Source organism: Pinus tabuliformis, chromosome 9 (genome assembly GCF_031772625.1).
Source record: "Pinus tabuliformis cultivar Carrire ecotype Pingquan chromosome 9, CPIR1, whole genome shotgun sequence".
NCBI lineage: Eukaryota > Viridiplantae > Streptophyta > Pinopsida > Pinales > Pinaceae > Pinus > Pinus tabuliformis.
In genome coordinates, this window is record NC_142307.1 from 226,583,314 (window position 1) to 226,602,938 (window position 19,625).

General features: G+C 37.3%; 1 protein-coding gene across 7 annotated transcripts in view; it reads left to right on the forward strand.

Annotated features, from left to right (window-relative positions):
- The window catches only part of LOC149148004 (ras-related protein RABH1e-like), a 479,517-nt gene that overhangs the window by 82,522 nt on the left and 377,370 nt on the right, over positions 1-19,625 (forward strand). For 2 of the 7 annotated variants that reach the window (XR_016263148.1, XM_089441571.1), the window contains exons 3-4: positions 3,730-3,780; positions 4,324-4,501. The exons of 2 other annotated variants lie outside the window; for them this stretch is intronic. Coding sequence is in view for 3 of the 5 variants with exons in the window: in XM_089441571.1 (XP_089297697.1) it covers positions 4,417-4,501 (85 nt within the window). In the remaining 2 variants the exon portion in view is untranslated. Of the gene's footprint in view, positions 1-3,729; positions 3,781-4,323; positions 4,502-4,624; positions 5,127-19,625 lie in introns of those variants that run through there. 3 more of the 7 variants (XR_016263149.1, XM_089441572.1, XM_089441573.1) reach the window with 3 other exon arrangements.

Consider the following 19,625-nt stretch of genomic DNA (forward strand, 5'->3'; position numbering starts at 1 on the left):
AAGCTCCATTATCACGGTGGTAGATGGCATGCGTTTGAAAATGATGAGGTTGGTTGCAAGTCATGGGTGATTATAGCGGAATGTATCTCTGGTGATTATGGGCGATTGATCACAAGGAAGTGCACTCCTTTTTGTGCAGTTCCTGAAGCATGTTTCTTGAATCAGTTCCAAAAAGAGTGCAACATTATGTTAATATTCAATGCTCAGCTGAGTTGAAATTGGAGACTTGAGCTTTTGATGTTCCACATTATTCTGTCAAATGGCTATTTTCATCTACTTCCACCACAACTGAGTGATGACGAAACCAACACGTAAATGCAAGGCTGGCATGGATTCGGAGGCAAGAGAAGTTAGACTATAGTCCACGGGACTATCGATAAACTGCTCTTGGTGAACAAGTCAAAATTTGACCAGCTTTCAAACTATTTATTTATTTATTTTCAATTTTCTGGATGAGTATGGTATGGCTGGAAAATTTACACTTTTTTCTCTAGACAAATCACTGCTCTTTGTGACTATGACACATGGACAATATTTGCTACAATCCCAATTTAGGGTTATTTTCATGATGATCTAGTGTCTTAATACCCTTGATTGTGCTTGCAATAACAGTGGAAACTCTAGGGTAAGTCTTTCATAAAATGTAGTGACTAGCAAGGGAATGCCGTTCTTGAAAGTCTTCAATTGTATGGGATGATGGTTTTGGGAGGGGTGTGGGTTTTAAGCATATTTAGAAATAATAGGGCCCAGATGGGAGGATGTGGTTGATGGTTTTTTGAGGGGGTGGGTTATAAGCATATTTGACATAAGAGAGTCCGGATTCTCTTTAGGATGACAAAATAAGTTTCCTTTTTGATGCCATTTTTCTCAATGTTAATGGCAGTTGAAGGGTTGGTTGGGCAACCATTTGGGAATTAGGGGATGCCCCCATATCTCAGATTTCGGAGGATGCCCAGGACAATGACTTTCTTTCCAACTTGTTATATTAATATGGAAAGAATTACCAAAGATTACTTATTCCAGCTTAACAACTATCATTCCATTCTTATTTCTTGCGGTGAAGGAGGATGAAATGAATTAATATGGTAACCAATTCCTTCAAGCCCTTTTCCCGGTAAAAAATAATTATATGATATGTTTTTGAAATAACACACAATGGAAACTGCTCTCCCAAGAGCATAAAAGTATAGATGAATGGCAAGTGGTCATGGACTTCTTTGATATACATTGCTGATTTTCTACTCTCAGCTTGAAATCTGTCCCCCATTTTGGATGTAAGACCCAAAAAGAAACAGGTTTTCTTTGGGGTGCTTACATCTTTCATCTGTTGATCCTCTTCTTGTGAAGGAGTTGAAAGATCTTGTTATACTTCGGTAGGTTTTTGAGAAAGATTGACTTGGAATGTGTTGGCATGTGGCATCTAGCATTGCTATGTGCAGCTGCAAACTTTGACCCTTTGGTTTGAACTGCACCGGTGGTTGATCTGTGAGTCTCTTTCCCCCCTTCCAAGTTGCTTCCATGCAACTGAGCCTTTTGAGGTCTCTTTGGTTTCAGAACAGTTTGGGCTGTGTGGTCCACCAAGAGCTTTGTTTGCAGTAGTCTTTTTTGCTGGCTCCCTTAGAGCTTTTGAAGACTTATTCCTTCATTCCTACCAATCTGAGGAAGCTGCTGCTTGTTTTTTAAGTTATGGATGATAATTTTTTTTCCTATAAGCTTTGAGAATGCTACCCAACAATTTATGTTGATTTGGGCACATATGTGCCAAATGGTTTCCTACCTGTGAAAATGTGTTGAAGCTCATGGTCCAAAGTTTTATGTAAGTCCTAATCATCTTGCTATCCAGCAACCCCCTTTTTAACACTATCTCATTCTTTATCTCTACGGTTCAGAGGAAAAACCAATATTAAGTGCCCTCTCAAGATAGTTGAATAAGCCATTTTGCACTTTCTAGTTTTGTTTATTCCATTTGCACATAGTCCCAAGTTTCAACCAATGGCTAAATGCCCATGATTAAATAGATCAAATCTGGACTTCGAAGATTGTCAGTAGGATATGTAAGACTGTAAGTGGCTATGGCTTTAATACAATCACCGGGGCTTTGTGCACATGAAGGCCCAATGCTTTTAGGTGCCGAGATAGCTTCCTTTTTTCTTCAGAGGCCACCAGGTATTCTATTTGAGAGGCCCCTGTGTTGGTTGTGGCCCTTTTAGCAACCATTTCAATCAACTGTTATTTCTCACTAAAAATGTAAATATAAAAAACTGAAAATGTTGCTGGAAACTGCTAAATATTATTGCTTTCTAAAGCCATACCTCCAAGATAACACTGCATATGAAACCTGAAATGTAAAATTCTTAATGTTGTATTATTGTACCCAAGCATGGGTTTGAGAGTGCAGGGAGATATTGAAAAGTGGCTAAACAAAGAATCCATGAATGTTCATGATTGAGACAGGGCATTGGTAATCCCAGCATTGTCCAATTTTACCATCTCAGCTATGAATTTCTTCAAGCCCTTACTTTGCACAATTACAACACATTATCTATTTTGATAGATTTCCAAAAAAAACATGGACCGACAATAAGTAGTTCAGTTGTTTTCATTTATTTCATGCAATTGGCCTTGAATTCAGAATTATTTAAGTCTTCAATGTTTTCATCATTCGATATGCTGTTGTTGCCCAGTCACATGAATGAGATTGTTCCTTCTTTCAGTGATCACCCAAATCTGTAACTGCAGTAGTGCCATATTTTGGGAGAGGGTTCAGACACTTTAATATCAGAAATGATAAATAAGCGAGTGGGGTTCTTTGTTCAAAGAGTAATAGAGTACAAGGGTTGCTGGGCTTCCCCAACTTGATAGTATGCATTCTCATGCAATGTCTCCTAAGGTTGCTTGACCTTTTTATTTCATGTATAAAAATATAGATTCTTTCCTGGAAGTACAGGTACTTTGCCTATCTTTTTTTCTTCCGAAGAAAGGAATCCGCTTCCCTCTTAGTCCAAGGGCTAGAGTGAGCTTGCTGATACCTATGGTACCAGGCCAGGCCATAGGTATACTCACTTAAGGGTTCACAAGGTTCAAAACCAGTACAACAATATTCATAGGCACAAGTCCATTACAACAATATTTGTCAAGGCATTATAGCTCATCATGTCACTAATGGGGAAGATAATAGCCATTTCGCCCAACCACACTAGATAACACAATTGACAGCTACTTTACCTACCTATTACTAATATAATTACTAATAACGTATCACAAATTCACAACTTATTATCAATATTTGACCACTTAGAGTTTTTATGCCTACTATTCTCTCTGAACGCTGCCATAGAAAGTCCTAATGTTCAAGTTGAATTTCTGAAAGCAGCAGGAAACCCTAGAAAGATCCTTGTATTAATTACTAGTTTAAATTGTTGATAGATTGTTTCTAACATTTTCGATGTCTTCCGTGCTTTTCTAGGCAAGGATGGAACGAGCCTTAGCAAGTGATCTGGCATTTTGTGAAGAAATAATTGTAACTAACATCAACGTATTGCTAAATCGACCTAAGATGCAGCGTTGCATATGCATTAAGATTTCAGCTAATACACATTGTTGTTTTATGTGGGTGTGATAATAAACATTTCAAGCTTGCGGATTACAATTTTGCCATACGTGAATTTTTTCCTGTTTTTGTCTGTAGTTTAAGACAAACTCACTATTTATTGTTTTTTATTTTGCCAGACATTTCACTGTAGGGCCTAGGCATGGGAAGGCATATCTCTTTAATACTGTGTAAGTTCTCTTCTTTGGATAAGCTAGCCCTGTTTTTCTCTGCAACTGGTTATCAGTTTGTTCTACTAATTATTGAAACTGGTCGATGGGAAATTACTTACATCTATATCAGGTTAAGATGTATACAACTTCATATCAAAATTTATTGCTGACATCCCCATGAATAATGTTTTGAGTTGTTATTCAGAATTTCATGCTTATTACTCATGAGCTATGCCTAAAAATGTATCAGTTTACTAAGTACTGCAATAAAATAAAACAAAACCATTTAATGATTTTCTGGGGTGCTTATTAGTAGCCTTCATTACTTTACTAGAGTTCATTATTTTTTCAGTTAAGTGCTTTGAAAATTGACCAGATTGGCTCAAAAATAAGTGTCTACCTGTTAAGTTAAACTGTTTTGGAAGTAGAAACACACGTATGTGCATTTGTATTTCAAAAACAATGGGAATTAGGTGTAGAAAATCTATTCAAGTTGAATTTACATGACATCAATGTTTGATTTAGTTTTACTTCAATTGATCTCAAACACTGGTTATGTAGTATCTCCTTGACTACGATCTGGATCCTGTGAAGGCTACGACAACCTCTCGACACGAGGTTCCTAAAGTGCAGAGAGAAATAGAGATTGATGTCATGTCGCAGACGCAAGATGTTGATGATGCTATGCTGGCCAGGCAGTCACGTATGAAATACGAGCTAAGGGAAACCCCTCGACTTCGTAAGTAGTTCTCTCTCTGTTTACTGTTGTATATTTTCGGTTGTATGGAGGTTTAAACACTTGCTCATATAAATCTCAGACTCCACTGTACCAATTTAAATTTTAAACCTTTTTTTTCGTCAGATTTCTCTGGATTTACCTCAATTAAACCCCGAAGGTCAAGTAGAAAACACATGTCAAAAAACTTTGGTGGAAACTCTGCTACGGAGTAGATGTAATCAATCACCAATTCTCTGCTACCATTTTTAATGCTTTATAAGCCCAAAATAACATATTTTATTCTGAATATGCTAAAATTAAATGTGAATTGGGAATTCCCAGCAGAATGATGATAATGGGCTTTTTTTTCTCCAAGGAAAAACCTGTAAGGTAACCCAAGGGATGCATGGCATCTCTAATAAACTTGTTGGTGTAGATTAGTGCATATAGCTCAGAGATTTGAACTTGGTACCTGCTGACAGGAAACTAGAATAATGACGATGCATCGCACTGCAAATCCTAATTAAAAGGAGAGTATCTCTTATATATACTAATCTCACAATCAACCCACGTACCATTTACTTGCACAAATGATCCTTTACATTGGCTAAAGGGTCGTAACAGTTGATCAATGTTTACTCATTCAAGACTTTAACAAATGATAGCATTGAACTACCATTATACATCGTGCATTCTAATTAGTGTATACATTTCAAGATGTTGCTTTAGACTCCCTTGACCTGCTATATAGAAAAACACCTATGCTACAAAGTGCATTTAACTGCTATATAGATGATATTTGGATTCAATATGTTTGGATTATATTGAAGTTCTAGGTTATGCTGGACTTGAATTGTAATTTAGTGGCTCAAATTTTCTCAACAGTCACATGTGAACCATATGGATTGTTATTATTACAAAATTTTGAATGATTGATTGGATTTTATTATATAAATAATTGAGAGAAACCAAGAATAATAATTTGTATAATTTTGATTAAGGATTTATTTTATTTTGGGCAATTTATTGACTAGGTTTAGTTTGAATGATTGAATTATTATAATATTTACTATTTTGAACCAAAATACAATTCTTTCAATTTAACATTTCTATCGGCCTCTCTTTGCACCTTTTTAGGTAATTGCTAGTAGAAATACAGTTTTTCCAAAATTAATGTCCATGTGTTCATCTAATTTCGTGAATTCATATGGGCTGTAATCCTCTCAGTTTTGTTTAAACCCCAGTGAATTTATCACGGTTGGGAGAAATTAGATTAGGATATTGGGAGCCCGTATTAACCCTAGCTTCTCTGTTCCACACTCTTTTCTCTTTTTTTCTCTCGACCTCATTTCTGCTTTTCGATTCCTTTGCCTTGCTGTGGAAATGTTCAAAAACAGGTTACAAGAGTACGCCCAGAAGACTTCTTTGCCATTGCCACCACTGTAAATGAAGGCCAAGACCATCTTCCTGAGTTCAAGTGTAGTGTGACAGTGAACGACGCACGATATGATTCGCCCCCAGCATTTAAATATAAGAAGGAAGCAGAGAATGCCGCCGGATGTGATTCGCCTCCAGGATTTAAATATAAGAAGGAAGCAGAGAACACCGCCGCTCAGGTAGCGGTTGAAGATTTGCATAAGCTGGGGTTGGATATCCACTTTAAAGTAAGATTGACTTCCACCCAAATGCCTAAAATGTTTTCTAGGGCCATGGAATATGCTGTATTTGATTTATGCGATTTCCTTCTATTTTTCTCCGAAAACACTGCGACAGAAGTTTGAGACTGTATCCAGCTTGTTGCTGTGTAGTATATTAACGAATATGTCTTAAATCATTACCCAGTAACCCAATCAACGTTGAGTTTGATTGTGTTCAACTTGGGTTAGGTATACAAACACCTGAACAAAATCACTATAAGGAGAGCTTAAAGCCATTCATTAAATTTCTATTGGTCGATCTATTTTTGATGGAAGATGCATGGAATATTTTATTGATTATATTATTGATTTTATTTCTTGTTCATCCAAGGGTCAACCACAAAGTTAATAGCTTGGTAATAGTTAACTTTATAGTTATCCAAGAAAATTGACCATCTATTGGACAAAGGTTTTTAAAGTAAATTTTGGTTTTTCATTGTGTAAATATTATAAGTTTTGGAGTTTTTAATTGTGGCTTAATAATTTTTTTTAATTGTAATATTTTGTTATTTAAAATATCTTTTTTATTTTTATTATATATATATATATATATATATATATTCACCATCATTTCTAAAAATTTACAATTTAAATTTGTGATTTCAACAAATCTCTTCAAATTCTCAACAAATTAAACTAAAAAATATATCTACAAAATATTCAAAAATTCCCCCAAAATTTTTAACAAATTTAATTAAAAATATGAAAAAACTTGTAACAAACAAATTATGACAATAATTTCATTTCAATGGGCACAAACAGAAAAGGAGATATTTTTGAATGCTATTGAATTAGAGGAATAAATAATTGTTGTGAAAGACGATAGGGACCGAAATGTTAATTGGGTTAAAATATATTACACATAAACGTAATGCGGAATTCTATCTCTCGCTCCTTTGCACGGTTGGTATATGGCTTTACATGTACATCCCTTCATTTCATTATCTATAAACTTACTCCCTCTATCCCTATTCCTTTTACAAAGTCGTCCAAATTTGTCGCCATCTATCCATATTCCTTTTACAAAACCACCTACCATCGAAGTATCTTCCTCCAAATTCATCGCCAGATTGGCACTCTTCGTAGTTCCTTTGCCATAAAAAAGCTAAACCAAACCAAATCCAAATGTGTCTTGACGCAATTTGGGGGGGGAGGGGGGGGCTTAACCTCTCGGAAGAAGAGCACGGGCCAGAGCCTCCAACTCTTCGCTATTTTCTCTCGTTTTGTCAAGATTTCTGTATCTTTAGAGGACCTCCATTTGTGGCGAGGAATTATCATTCAGAGACACGGAAAATTCACAGTCCATGGAATTAGCGAAACCACAGGCGTTCTCCTGCTTCACACTAAGGACTCGAGGGTTATATGGCTGGGGGATCATATGGTAGCATGCAGGGAGCTGATGTGGATGTTGCCTATACGATGAAGCAGACATGACATGATAAATTGCGGAGGCCGATGCTGATCCGGATGACACATGGCTCACGAGTTGTGCTTGCATTAATGCCAACCCCACCTGCAAACTTGCAGCCTGTAATACATTGATGACACATATCTTGAGTCCTGAGACACCTTCAGGACCGATTTCTAAAAATATAAAGAACAAAAAATGCATCTGCAAGAAAATTTTTGCAAATATAAAAAACAAAAAATGCATGTGCAGACGCTATCGACATGTACACATTGTATAAACTTTCTCAAAAAGCAGTGAACATTTAAGTTACCTATTGCTGCATGGCGTAAATGTGTGCAACGAAACCATAGACAAGATGTCGAAATCGTGCCTCTTCCATTATTTTCATACCAAACTTGTATAGAGGGCAGGAATGACCGAGGTGACAAAAAATTCCTCTGTGCAGATCCATAATTAGTTCCTCGTCCGTATTGGCACGCAGGTCTATGGTCATTGACATTGTCTGTATTTGGATGCAGGGATATGGTCATTGGCATACCATGTTTATTTATGGTGGAAGGGATGACGGCGATGTCACATCGACCGGAGAATCAGCTAGAGAATGGCGATCGGGAATCTCAAAAAGTCGCATTATAGACTACTCCCTTCTCAAATTTGACTGTTTTTGCTACCAGTATTTACAATTTTAACAAAAAAATTTGACGATTTTGTAAATTTCTTACCTATATATAATGGTCAAATCACCCATTGACAGGTAATTTTCCCGTCAAATTCATTTTGTACCTCAATAGACAATGCCAACTCCAAAGTGTAATGAAGGCATCATAAATGAGACGTGTAACATCACTGGAGTACCTTTTCCTGGAAAAGGACTTATCGTGACATTCACCATACATGATAAAGTATGAATAATATAATTTAGTAGACGTAGGAATTTTATAATAATTAAAAGTGAGACGTACAAACCCATCATTATGTATTCTCATTGTCCGTATTTAGCAAAGGCTTCAAATTTGTTTAGAAAATAAGAGATGCAACATGGGAGCCTCCTCCCAACTAGATACACGTTAAGCAACAATAAATGGTCCTAACGAGAAGGAGCTAGACAATATGCAATGTCTGTAGTAGGAGTAAACATGTCATGTAGATAACATGCAAGTTGGAGGTGGCCATTGATGGCATCAAGCAAAATGATAGTGTATGAAGGAAGATTGTTATAACCCTTAACACATTTTCTTTCTATGGATAAGAGGAAGTTATTGTTGCAGAACCAGCACCAAAGGTGCCATCGCAATTGGAAACTTTCCCTCTGTGTAGTTTATGCACATATGGAGGAAGGACCAACCCACCTTGATCTAACTCCTCCTTCCTCTAAGTACTCAAATTTAGGTGATTCTAAAGAAGGTATCTATGCAAATTAAATTTATTTGGGTTTAAGCAAGCTTTACAAAATATTTCATGATGTTTTTCTTCTAAGAAACTCACTCAACACTGCACTCACCCATTTCAAACAGTGTTTTCAAAACGTGACGAAGAAAGAAAAATCATATTTGAGCCTAAAGCAGTCACAGAAACAAGAACTCGACAGCTACATATTCGATTAATTTTAGAGTATCTCGTTAAGTGGAAGAAATTACCTGTTGAAGATTCTGCATGGGAGGATGAGAATTTTATACATAAGATTCCAGATCTTTTGAAGCATTGAGGACAACAATTTTTTAAAGGAGAGAAGCATTTTAGTGGAATCCTTATTGTTATTGTTGTGCCCATGTATCACCCACGTTGTTATTGTTGTGCCCCATAGAATCCCATCATTTTTATTGTTGTACCCTTAATTATTATTAATATGTAGGCTTTGATTATATTGTGACCCCTTAGACTACTATATATACAAAGGAAGTCTTATCATTTGTATCATCAAGAATTTTTCATCTATGTAATGTAAATGAGGTTTCCCCCTAAAAAATGATATGTTTAAGTCATTGATCTATCTTTTCTTCTATTTTGTGAGTTGGTTGCATAGCACAATGAGCTCGTATTTCCCATACTTTCAAGAAAACATGGTCACCAACTCTAAATTCTTTGTTTATATTATTCTTATCTACATATATTTTCTTCCTATCTTAGGAAACCTTTAAGTTCTATTTGATTTTCACCATTTTCTCTTCCATTTCTTTGAGAAAACCTAGCCCAACAATGGCCCCATCAACTGAATGACTCAACTCTAAATTCTTTGTTTATATTGTTCTTATCTACATATATTTTCTTCCTATCCTAGGAAACCTTTAAGTTCTATTTGATTTTCACCATTTTCTCTACCATTTCTTTGAGAAAACCTAGCCCAACAATGGCCCCATCAACTGAATGACCCGACTCATAGGTGCATTTCATTTTCTATCATACAAGGCCTTTAATGGACTCATCTTCAAAGATCATTGACACCCATTGTTATATGCAATCTCCACCAAGTTCAAATACTCCTACCACTTTCATGGTTTATTCATCAAATAAATCCTCAACATATCTTCAATCATCTAATTAAGTCTCTCCATTTACCCATCTCAAGTTGGATAATATGTTGTACTACAATTCAAATTTGTTCAAAATTCCTTGAATAAACCTATCCAAAAGTTTGATGTAAATTTGGGATCCTTGTCCAAAATAGTTCCCTAGGGATACCATGCAGCCTTGCAATTTCCTTCATATATATTTCAACAATATTTATTGTCTTGTACGTTGATTTCATTATAATAAAATGGGAAACTTTAGTGAGCTTATCCTCCACTAGCATGATAGAATCATGTTGCCTCATATTCGTGGGAAAATTTGTAATAAAATTAATAGAAACAATTCCCCTTTCAACTCAAGAATGGCTATTAGCTATAGAAATCTAGCTATATTTCTATGTTCAAACTTAAATTTGTGGCATTCTAAAACCTAGAAATATAATCAACTATCCAAAAATATTAACCTTTAATAGAAACAATTCAAATTTGTTCAAAATTCCTTGAATAAACCTATCCAAAAGTTTGATGTAAATTTGGGATCCCTGTCCAAAATAATTCCCTAGGGACACAATGTAGCCTTGCAATTTTCTTCATATATATTTCAACCATGTAGCCTTGCAATTTCCTTCATACATATTTCAGGTGATTTGGGTGTCCCATGGTTTGCCTGAGTGTAAGCTTCTATTTTGGGAATTAAATGTTCCGGCCCATCATTCGGTCTAATTTAGTTCACAGGAACTTCTATATATGCTTGCATTCAATTGACATCACTTGCTTGATTTCATCTTCTTGTTGGTTGGCACTTCACTTGAACTTTGTCGAAATTGCTTCAATGGGCTGAAAGTCATCAGGTGAGATGAAAACAGGTAAGTGAAGATTAGTCATCATTCTATTAATTCTTTCCCAGGTTTTCTGACATGCCGACCACTCTTCATCCATGATCAGGGTTGGTTCTTCTGTTAAAGCAACCCAATACTTTGTGGCTGCACACATCCTATTCAGGTTATCCTCATGCAATTGAAGAATGTCGTGATCCTCTCCTTTAGCCTTTTCAATTTCTGCAATAAAATCGGTCTAGTTCAACACTCTGGCCCCTGTTTCCTTCCATTGGAGTATCTCTTTGTGCTCAAATGACAACTGAAGTGTTCCCTCCTGGAAATCTACATTTTTTGCAAAAATATATTGACATTTTCTGTACTTCTGATGTTCCTCCAGTAGATATTCTACAAAATTGGCAGCGTCTATAGCTCCCTTATAATATTGTACTTGGTTTTGGACTGATGCTGCATATTCCGATTCCTTTTCCTGCTTCTTTGCTTTGTCTAATGAGGCATGAGAGATGTCAAGACCAGCTGAAACAAGCTTAGTCATTTTGGCTCTTTTAGCATCAAATAAAACTTCTCCTGAAGTGCAGAGTATGCCGCTGTTTATGGTTATTTTCCCTATTGTTTGTGTCCTCCTGACTATGGATTGTCCCTTGCGATCATAAGCAATAAACTCAACATATGCAACTACATCAGCTGATTGGGGGATTGGTTGCTCTCCCCATTACAAAATGTTTTCCAGGTTTCCTGTTGTATGAAGATGTTCCATCACTAGCACTTGTTCTTTATCCTTTGCTTGGACCTCTTTTAAAATTGCTTCCTGGGTGAAGGTTTGCTTGTGGGTAGAGACCTTCAGTTCTCCTTGTTGACTGAGGTTTGTGAAAAATCGGAAACCCAATTCCCTACTGCAGTGACGATTAGATTTCTCCTACTTGTTAATTTCTGAATCAAGTTATTTACAGTGTTACACAGTAAGCATCGAAATAAAATCTACTGCAGTTTTCAAAACATAAAATACCGCGGAAACAAGTACTGAGCAAGAAGGAAATAGCACACACACAATTGATTCCATTGTTTTTGGACAATGTCCCTGGAAAAACCCAATGTGGGAAAACCAGTGCAGCAGCTGAGGGTTTTAATTATTATGCAGAAGTTTTTGAATACAGTCTTTGGATGCCTTACTGGCTATCTGATACAGAGAATTTGACTGGCAGAGAATTAGTGAGAAATACCTCACACTATCACTGGAGATCCAACATCGATCCAGCCACTGAATTGCTAGCCCCAAGCTGCCTTTGTGCAGTCACTGCGCTGCTCTGCGTCACAACTAATAGGGACTGCGTCACTCCCTCTGTCTGATCGATCTGTTGGCTGGATCAGTGTTGCACGAAACATCCCCCCCAAGGATCCAAACTGGGACCTGCGACCCATATGGATCCGTTGGGGATACATCGTCGGGTCCGCGGTTCGGAATTTCGAAACCGCAGATCGGATCGGCGAAGACGGTTCCTGGAAATTCGGAACCGTGCCAGCCCGAACTGTGGATCTGATGACGGATCCTCCTTGGATCCACGGCGGATAGGTCATAGATCCCAAGCAGATCCGAAGGGAGACAGGCGGTTCCACAAGGTTTCACAGGGTTCTAATGTTAAATTTTTAACATTACCATGAAATGACTCAGGATGTTTGAGAGTGGTTTCAGCCTCATTGGACTTCATATGGAGAAAATAGAATCTCATATACTATTCAAAATTCAACAAACTTAATAGTTTTTAGGAATTCAGGATCAATGGGATTGTAGCATTTCATTAGATTATATCATGTATGAAGGTATGCGATTAGCATGTAATCAAGAGCACCAAGCCCTATATGTACCCTAGTGTTGGTGGTCTTAATTGTTGAACTCCTTTTTCACGCCCTTAGCAAAAAATTACCTTTCAATCAAGTCAAAATCATCGATCAAGCATGTTAAGCTTTTTCTACCATATTTTAAGTCTTGGATTAGGTAGTTTGATCAAAATTGGGCAATGTTGACTAATATCCCTAGACAATCGAGGTAGAGGCAAAGGCTAGACAAGAGGAGAAGAATCTAGATTCTAGATGGTTGATGCATCTAAATGGTTGATGCTCAAATAATTAATCATTAATGTACAATGGATGCTATATCTATCTTGATTTATGTAAAAATATGCATGCTTCCGTATCTTCTACAACTAATTTGGTATTTTGGATGTTTTTTTAATATAAATGAAAAAAAATATAATTTTATATATATATATAGTAGACGCTTCTGAGATGCTTCGCTTCCTATAATTTTGGGACCTGCTTCCAAAAAACATCCGCGTTTCGTCCCCGCTTCGTGCACATTGGGTTGGATGCTCTATCCTCTGGCCCTTTGGTCTCACACTCCAGTTCCTGGCATTGGATTTGATTTTCTCCTCAGCAAATTTACGAATCTCCTCAAGGCCTCTGCGCTGCCTCAACATGGCTTTACGCTGCCTAGCGTGGCTCTACATTGCCTCTCCTAGATCTTTCTCTGCCTCCTCTGAAATGTATCCCCAGATCAGGGAACTCTCGAACCGGAAAACTATCCCTGCCCCTCACTGCAAGAAATCTCCTCGATGACTTCTCCTGCAACTGTTGCACTACTCTCTTGAGAAATTGCTCTCTTGATCTCACTCGATGTATTTTCCAATTGTCCATCAAGCCTCTTCTTATAATCTTTTCGTTGATCAATCAACGACCCATATTAGATTCTAATCAATGGCTCAAATCATCTTGGCTTGATCCTCGTCTTCTTCTCGAAGATTCACACCCAGTTTAATTAATACACTTTAATTATTTTAATTTCCTAAGTTTAGACTTAGGCATCCATTAAAAATAATTAATAATTTTAATTAAACCTCTTTCGGGTGGAATTTCGCAAAATGATTTATGGGTATTGTGGAATGCATGTGTCCTAGCCTCCCTGCAAAATCTTAAGGCTAGAGCACATCCGATGCTACCAGAAATCAACAAGGTTTACTTCTTGAGAGCCTTGCAATGGTGGAATGCCCTAGGTACTGTTACCCACCAAAAGTGGGTAACCCATAGGAGAAATTTTTTCTCTTCATTTGTCAACAAGTTAGCCAGCAACCCTATGATGGTCCATAGATAACTTTACATGGAGCTCTTCACTTATGCTTCAGTCAATGCTCTCTCCCAACTAAAATTCTTCTTGAAGGAAGGTGGGTCATTTATCAAAAGGAACATTAACCATTTTTGCAATCATGTTCCTTCATTTAATGTTTTGGGGCATACCAATATGGATCACAAGCCAAGCTGTAAGATTGACTACTCTTGATTGTAATGTTGTTCCCATACTTCACTTGGGAGGTTATTGTTTTCCCCTAGTCCAATGTGATCTCCCTTGAGGTCCTTCCTTCAAGAGGGGTGCTAATATGATGGACTGATTGAAGTAGCATGCCCAAGGTAATCCATACTTACCACCTTCCATGTTTCCTTTATTATTCACATCCATTCTTTGGTTGATTGTTATTTGTAATTGGCATTGACAACTTATATCCTTAGCTATGAGTCACGGATTGAAACTTTTCCCTAAGAGGTTGATGCAGTTGAAAGAATGATTAAAGCATATGAAATCACAATTAAAGAAAAGAAAAATGCAAAAGATGGTTGGGACTTAGTAAGCATATGGGAAAAAGACTAGCATGAGCTCTAGCCCCTTATTGGCCATTACCTAGTTCCTTAGCATATCAATGCTCCATCATAAAGGAACCCTTGAATGTCCCAACCTTGATGAGCGAAAAACTACTATGTCTTTAAGGGGTGTTGGAAAAACATAAAGCAAGCTTGGTCTCCTAAGTTATGTAAGAAAGAAAGATAAATTACTAAAGTAAAACTAAAAGGCACACTAGTGGGGTGGAGAAAGTAGATTGAGGAAAGGGGTATCTCATGCCTCCATGATTTCTCCCTCTTCTCATTATAGTACTTAGAGATGTTGGATGCCCTCTAGCTGGTAGCATGGCTATGGCCATCTTCCTTGAAGTATTCCTTACTCCATCACCACCATTATCATATGCACATATGGATTGATCGGTTTACCTGTGAAATGTCCTTCCCCTTAGGGATTGGTAGCACCTAATAGGGCTGAAGGTATAATCATATCCAACACAAGTCTGGTAACTTGCTTACGATTCCTAAGAAAGACATTAGAACGTAGGGTTTGTGTGAACTATTTTTGTGCCCCTAACATTGAATATGGTTCACAATGATACTTTAATTTAGGTTTTTATTCTTGATGATGTTGATCTCACTCGATCTTGAGGGTATGTTTTAGGTGGTTCATCACTCATGCAACAAAAATTCTTTCAAGGGAGACTTGACACTTATCCAACACCATTTAGAGGACATTTTTCCCATCCTTGAGAGCGGATATGACATTGTAGCCCCAATAGCGCCTTCCTGAGATGGACGTTGGGCTTTAAGGAGCCTCTACATGGTTGTACCCCTCTTGCTACACCCCTAGAGGTTGAAACGTTGTACCAGGAATCCAAGGCATTGGCTTATTTGATGATGTGCCCAGATGGACCTGTTGTCGCTCAGATTGTACAAGCATAGTGCAACAATGACTCAGGTCACCCTGATCCTCGATCTCTCCGTTCTAGCTGTCTCCCAACAACATGCTATGGGGGGTTAGTCCCTATGGAAGATGGAAATGCAATATTTATTGGCAACCAACAAGTCCGTGAGACACGATTGAATGGCCTAGTCACTTGGCTGATTATAGCAAGTTGAAGGATTAGATTAAATTATTTATCAGATCAGTGCCTTATGGAGTCAATTGCTTGCTTTAGATCAATTAAATACCAGGTGACCAGATGAACAACCACTACTTAGATGCTTCACTATCTTATATGCTATGCAAATCGTATGATGTAGGTGAGATGCAACAATCTTGATTGAAATTAATTACATGCCTAGCTATGTGTATCCCTTGATCCTTATCTATTTCGAGGCTAGTCTCAAAAGTAAGTGGTAAAGAGAAGTTAATGCGAAGCAAGCAAAGACTTGGTTAACGATACCTCCCCTTGAAATCTAACATACCCGGTGCCTCCGACGTTGCAGAGACTGTGGCTCTAATGGCTTCAAGGGCACTGTCTTAACCACTAGAGAGGGTCTAGCGTTCGCAAGCAAGAGATGAAGGGTGTTCCTATCTTTCTATCAACCAAGCTTATGCTTGGAGGTAAGTTTAATTAATGCAAGACTAGGCCTAGGATGCGAATACAAAATTGATTTGAGTGATCTTGAGTTAAGATTGTTTATGTTCTTAAGTACTTAGTTATGATTTATCTTATGACAAAGAGCACTTAATAATAAATGAAAGACAATCTTAAACACAAGATAAAGTGCTCAATTACTAATGCCCACCAGATGTATCAAATCTAACCAAGAGGTAATTGCTCAAGAAATGAGATAAATGCTCTTAACAACAAATCACCAATATGCCAAGGATAAAATTATCACCCACAATAGATTTTAACCATGAAACAATAATGACAATGATGGCAAGCAAAAGAGATTAGAGCACTTATCCAAAATGCTACTTAAAACAATTAACCAAGGTTTTCTTCAACACTTACAAGAATGAAAAGGATATTAATGACAATAACTGAAGCTAAGATACCAGATTCGTCCAAAACCCTTGACGAATCGCAAATCGAGCGAAGCCGACACGATTCTCTGCGGATTCGTGTCCAAACTTCAGGACACGTCGTGTCCGGTAACGTGTCTTGAATTTCCAGTGCATGTCGTGATTTTTATGACGTGTCTTGTTTTTCGGACTCGTTTCTAGGACTCGGAACTGCTGCTAGGTTAAAGGGGCGTGTCTGCTCGGTTGACGGCTCATTTTGCAAGTCAGTTGGCAAGGGATTATGCTGTTGTAGCGAGGAGCGGACTCTCAGCAAGGAGAATCGACCACCCAACATCCACAGTCTACCAGCAATGAGGTAAGTAGTCCACCAGATAACTTCTAACTTCTGAGGTAAGTAGTCCACCAGATAACGCAGTTCTGAGTTTAATAGTTTATACCAGCAATGAAGGCTCCAGCGTCCTATCTCTTTGTATCAGCGGTGCCAGTTATACTGGTTATTTGGGCTACTGAGTGGTAGTTTGCCTCGTGCCTACAATTGTTGGGAGGCCTTTTCATAAATCTCTTTGACCACTGGTGTTTACCATGTATGAGAAACATTATCAGATCCAAAACTTATCTTGAAGGTGGTGCTATGCATTTCTATGCTGAGGATGGACACAATCACTGCTAAATTGATAATATATATATCACTTCTAATATATTAGAGCTCGACATAATCACTGCGAATTTCCAGTGCGTGTCAAGAATCACTGCTAAAGTTGTTTTCCTAGTGTACTTTTAGTCTAGTTTTCGTTTAGGTGCTAGGAAGCTATTCTAACTTTTTGTCTCACTGCTTTAATGTTTAACTTAGAAGCGGTCAAACTAGCTTGTATTGTGAACTCAACTTATAACATTGTGTAACCTTGTAATTCATCAGTTAATGAATCCATGTTTCATATAAAAATAAATAGAATCGATTGCATTGTGTAACCCTGTAATTTATCAGTTACATGAATCCATGTTTCATATAAAAAAAAGATTCGATATCTTTTGATAGTGACTAATTAGTAGGTTGTCAATTGTACATTCGTGTACATAGAATCGATTGCATTGTGTAACCCTGTATCATTATAGTGATAACTGCACAAAAATAAAAATGCTGAGCAGCCTGCTAGAAGGCAAGTTCGAGAAAGGCTTGACCACTATGACGAAAAAGTAGCCGTGCAGGAACAACACCAACTACAAAATTCCAATGAGATTGCAATTTTATTGAATGACAGATGTTTGTACAAGCCATAAGTTCACCTGCTTGAAAATTATAAAATCTATTAAAATAACTTATCATGGATTCTTCTTTGTGAAGCATAGAACCAACCCTAATCAAATCATAGACTTCTAAGAGTAAATGAGGAGCGGATTAATAAACTCAGCCCCTCATCAGTCTGACATTATGCACAGAAATGTGTCTCCTTGTTCTGCGTCCAAATACACTAGGCAACTCTTCAACTCAGTCCCATACTGAAGTGCGTTCACCCAGCTATACACAGGAAGAATGTGGCCCTCCTTATGGTCACAAACTCATCCTCTTTATGGTGTGAACTCAGCCTCTTTATGGTGTGAACTCGGCCAGCTTAAGACATGTAATTATGTGCTTGCAATTTTTTTCTATGTTTTCATTAAGTGTTGTCAGTGTAATACATTGAAATTTGAAATAAATACAAGAAGAGCACCTACAACAGTGTGTTTATAAACTGTTTGATTCAAACAGTCTATAAACACACTGCTGTAGGTGCTCTTCTTGTATTTATTTCTATAAACTATAAGAAAAGAAAATATTTATGCTTTTTAAAGTTTTATAATTTTTATGGACTTTTTATTGTTATATTTTTAAAACAAAACTTAAAATTAAAATCTAAACTAAAACTAAAGCAAATAAAGATCTAACTAAGAAAAATAAAATGAAACTCGAATATATCTAAACCCCAAACTAAATTAAAATGGATAAAAAAAATGGAAAACTAAAACATAACCCAAAATCTTATTTTTTATTTAATTTAAATTCTAAACTATTCAAATCTAAAACCTAAAGTAAATAACGCTAAAACAAAAATTATAATCCTAATACTAAAATCAAACAAAAAAATACGTTACCCTTACTTACGTATAGCAGAACAGAAAATCGAGTGATTTGTTTTGATTGCAACTGCAGGTTTGAGGGCGGCGGCTGAAGAAATCGATCAAGGCAAACGGAGGAGATCCGCAGCTCGATGATGGACGCAATGGTTGCAGCGTGGAGGGATTGCGGGAAAGAGCAGATAAACGTGGGCGGCGGTGTGAGGAATGCAGATGTGTTTTTTATTTTTTTTGCAAATGATCGATGGTAGAAGGAAGAGACAGCGGTATTGAAGATTTGGACGTGACTGCTGCAAGAGAGGCGTAGAAGGAAATGCGGTGAGGTTGAGGTGGGTTTGCTGGACGTGGATGCGGGTTGATTGAGTTTCAAGGTGCGGGCAGGTAATGAGCAACGAAGGGAGAATGGCTAGTGCTGCAGCTTGAACAGTGCACACTGAAACAAAATTTCAAAATCCTTCTGCATAAAAGAAACCCTCCGGGTAGCAGCAGAAAACCCTTGAAGTTCTTCAAAGATTGTAAAAAAATTTAAATCAATCTGCTTCAGATTGCCTGGTGGAGATCCTGAGAAAAATTTCAAAACCTGTACTTGCAACCTGCAAATGGAAAACAAAAATCCAGAAAATATATGCAAAGATTAAAAATAAAACCCTACAAATCAGCTACGAATTTACAATATTTACATATCTAAGGCTCTTTAGCAGCCAAATTTGTCAATAATCCACAGTTATATTTTCAGAATTTAGTTTTAATGTGAGACACTTCAGAGATCCCTGCATGCATTCATAAGAAAATTCAAATGATAAGCCCGAGATCAAGAACTGGCTGGGCTCTTTCAGCAAACACAATCCGGGAGTTGGCTGGTTCAGCCGAGAACTTCCCCTAACGCCCGGTAATCTAAAAAAAAGGATTTCCTGCATAGCTTAAAATCAACCATTAACATG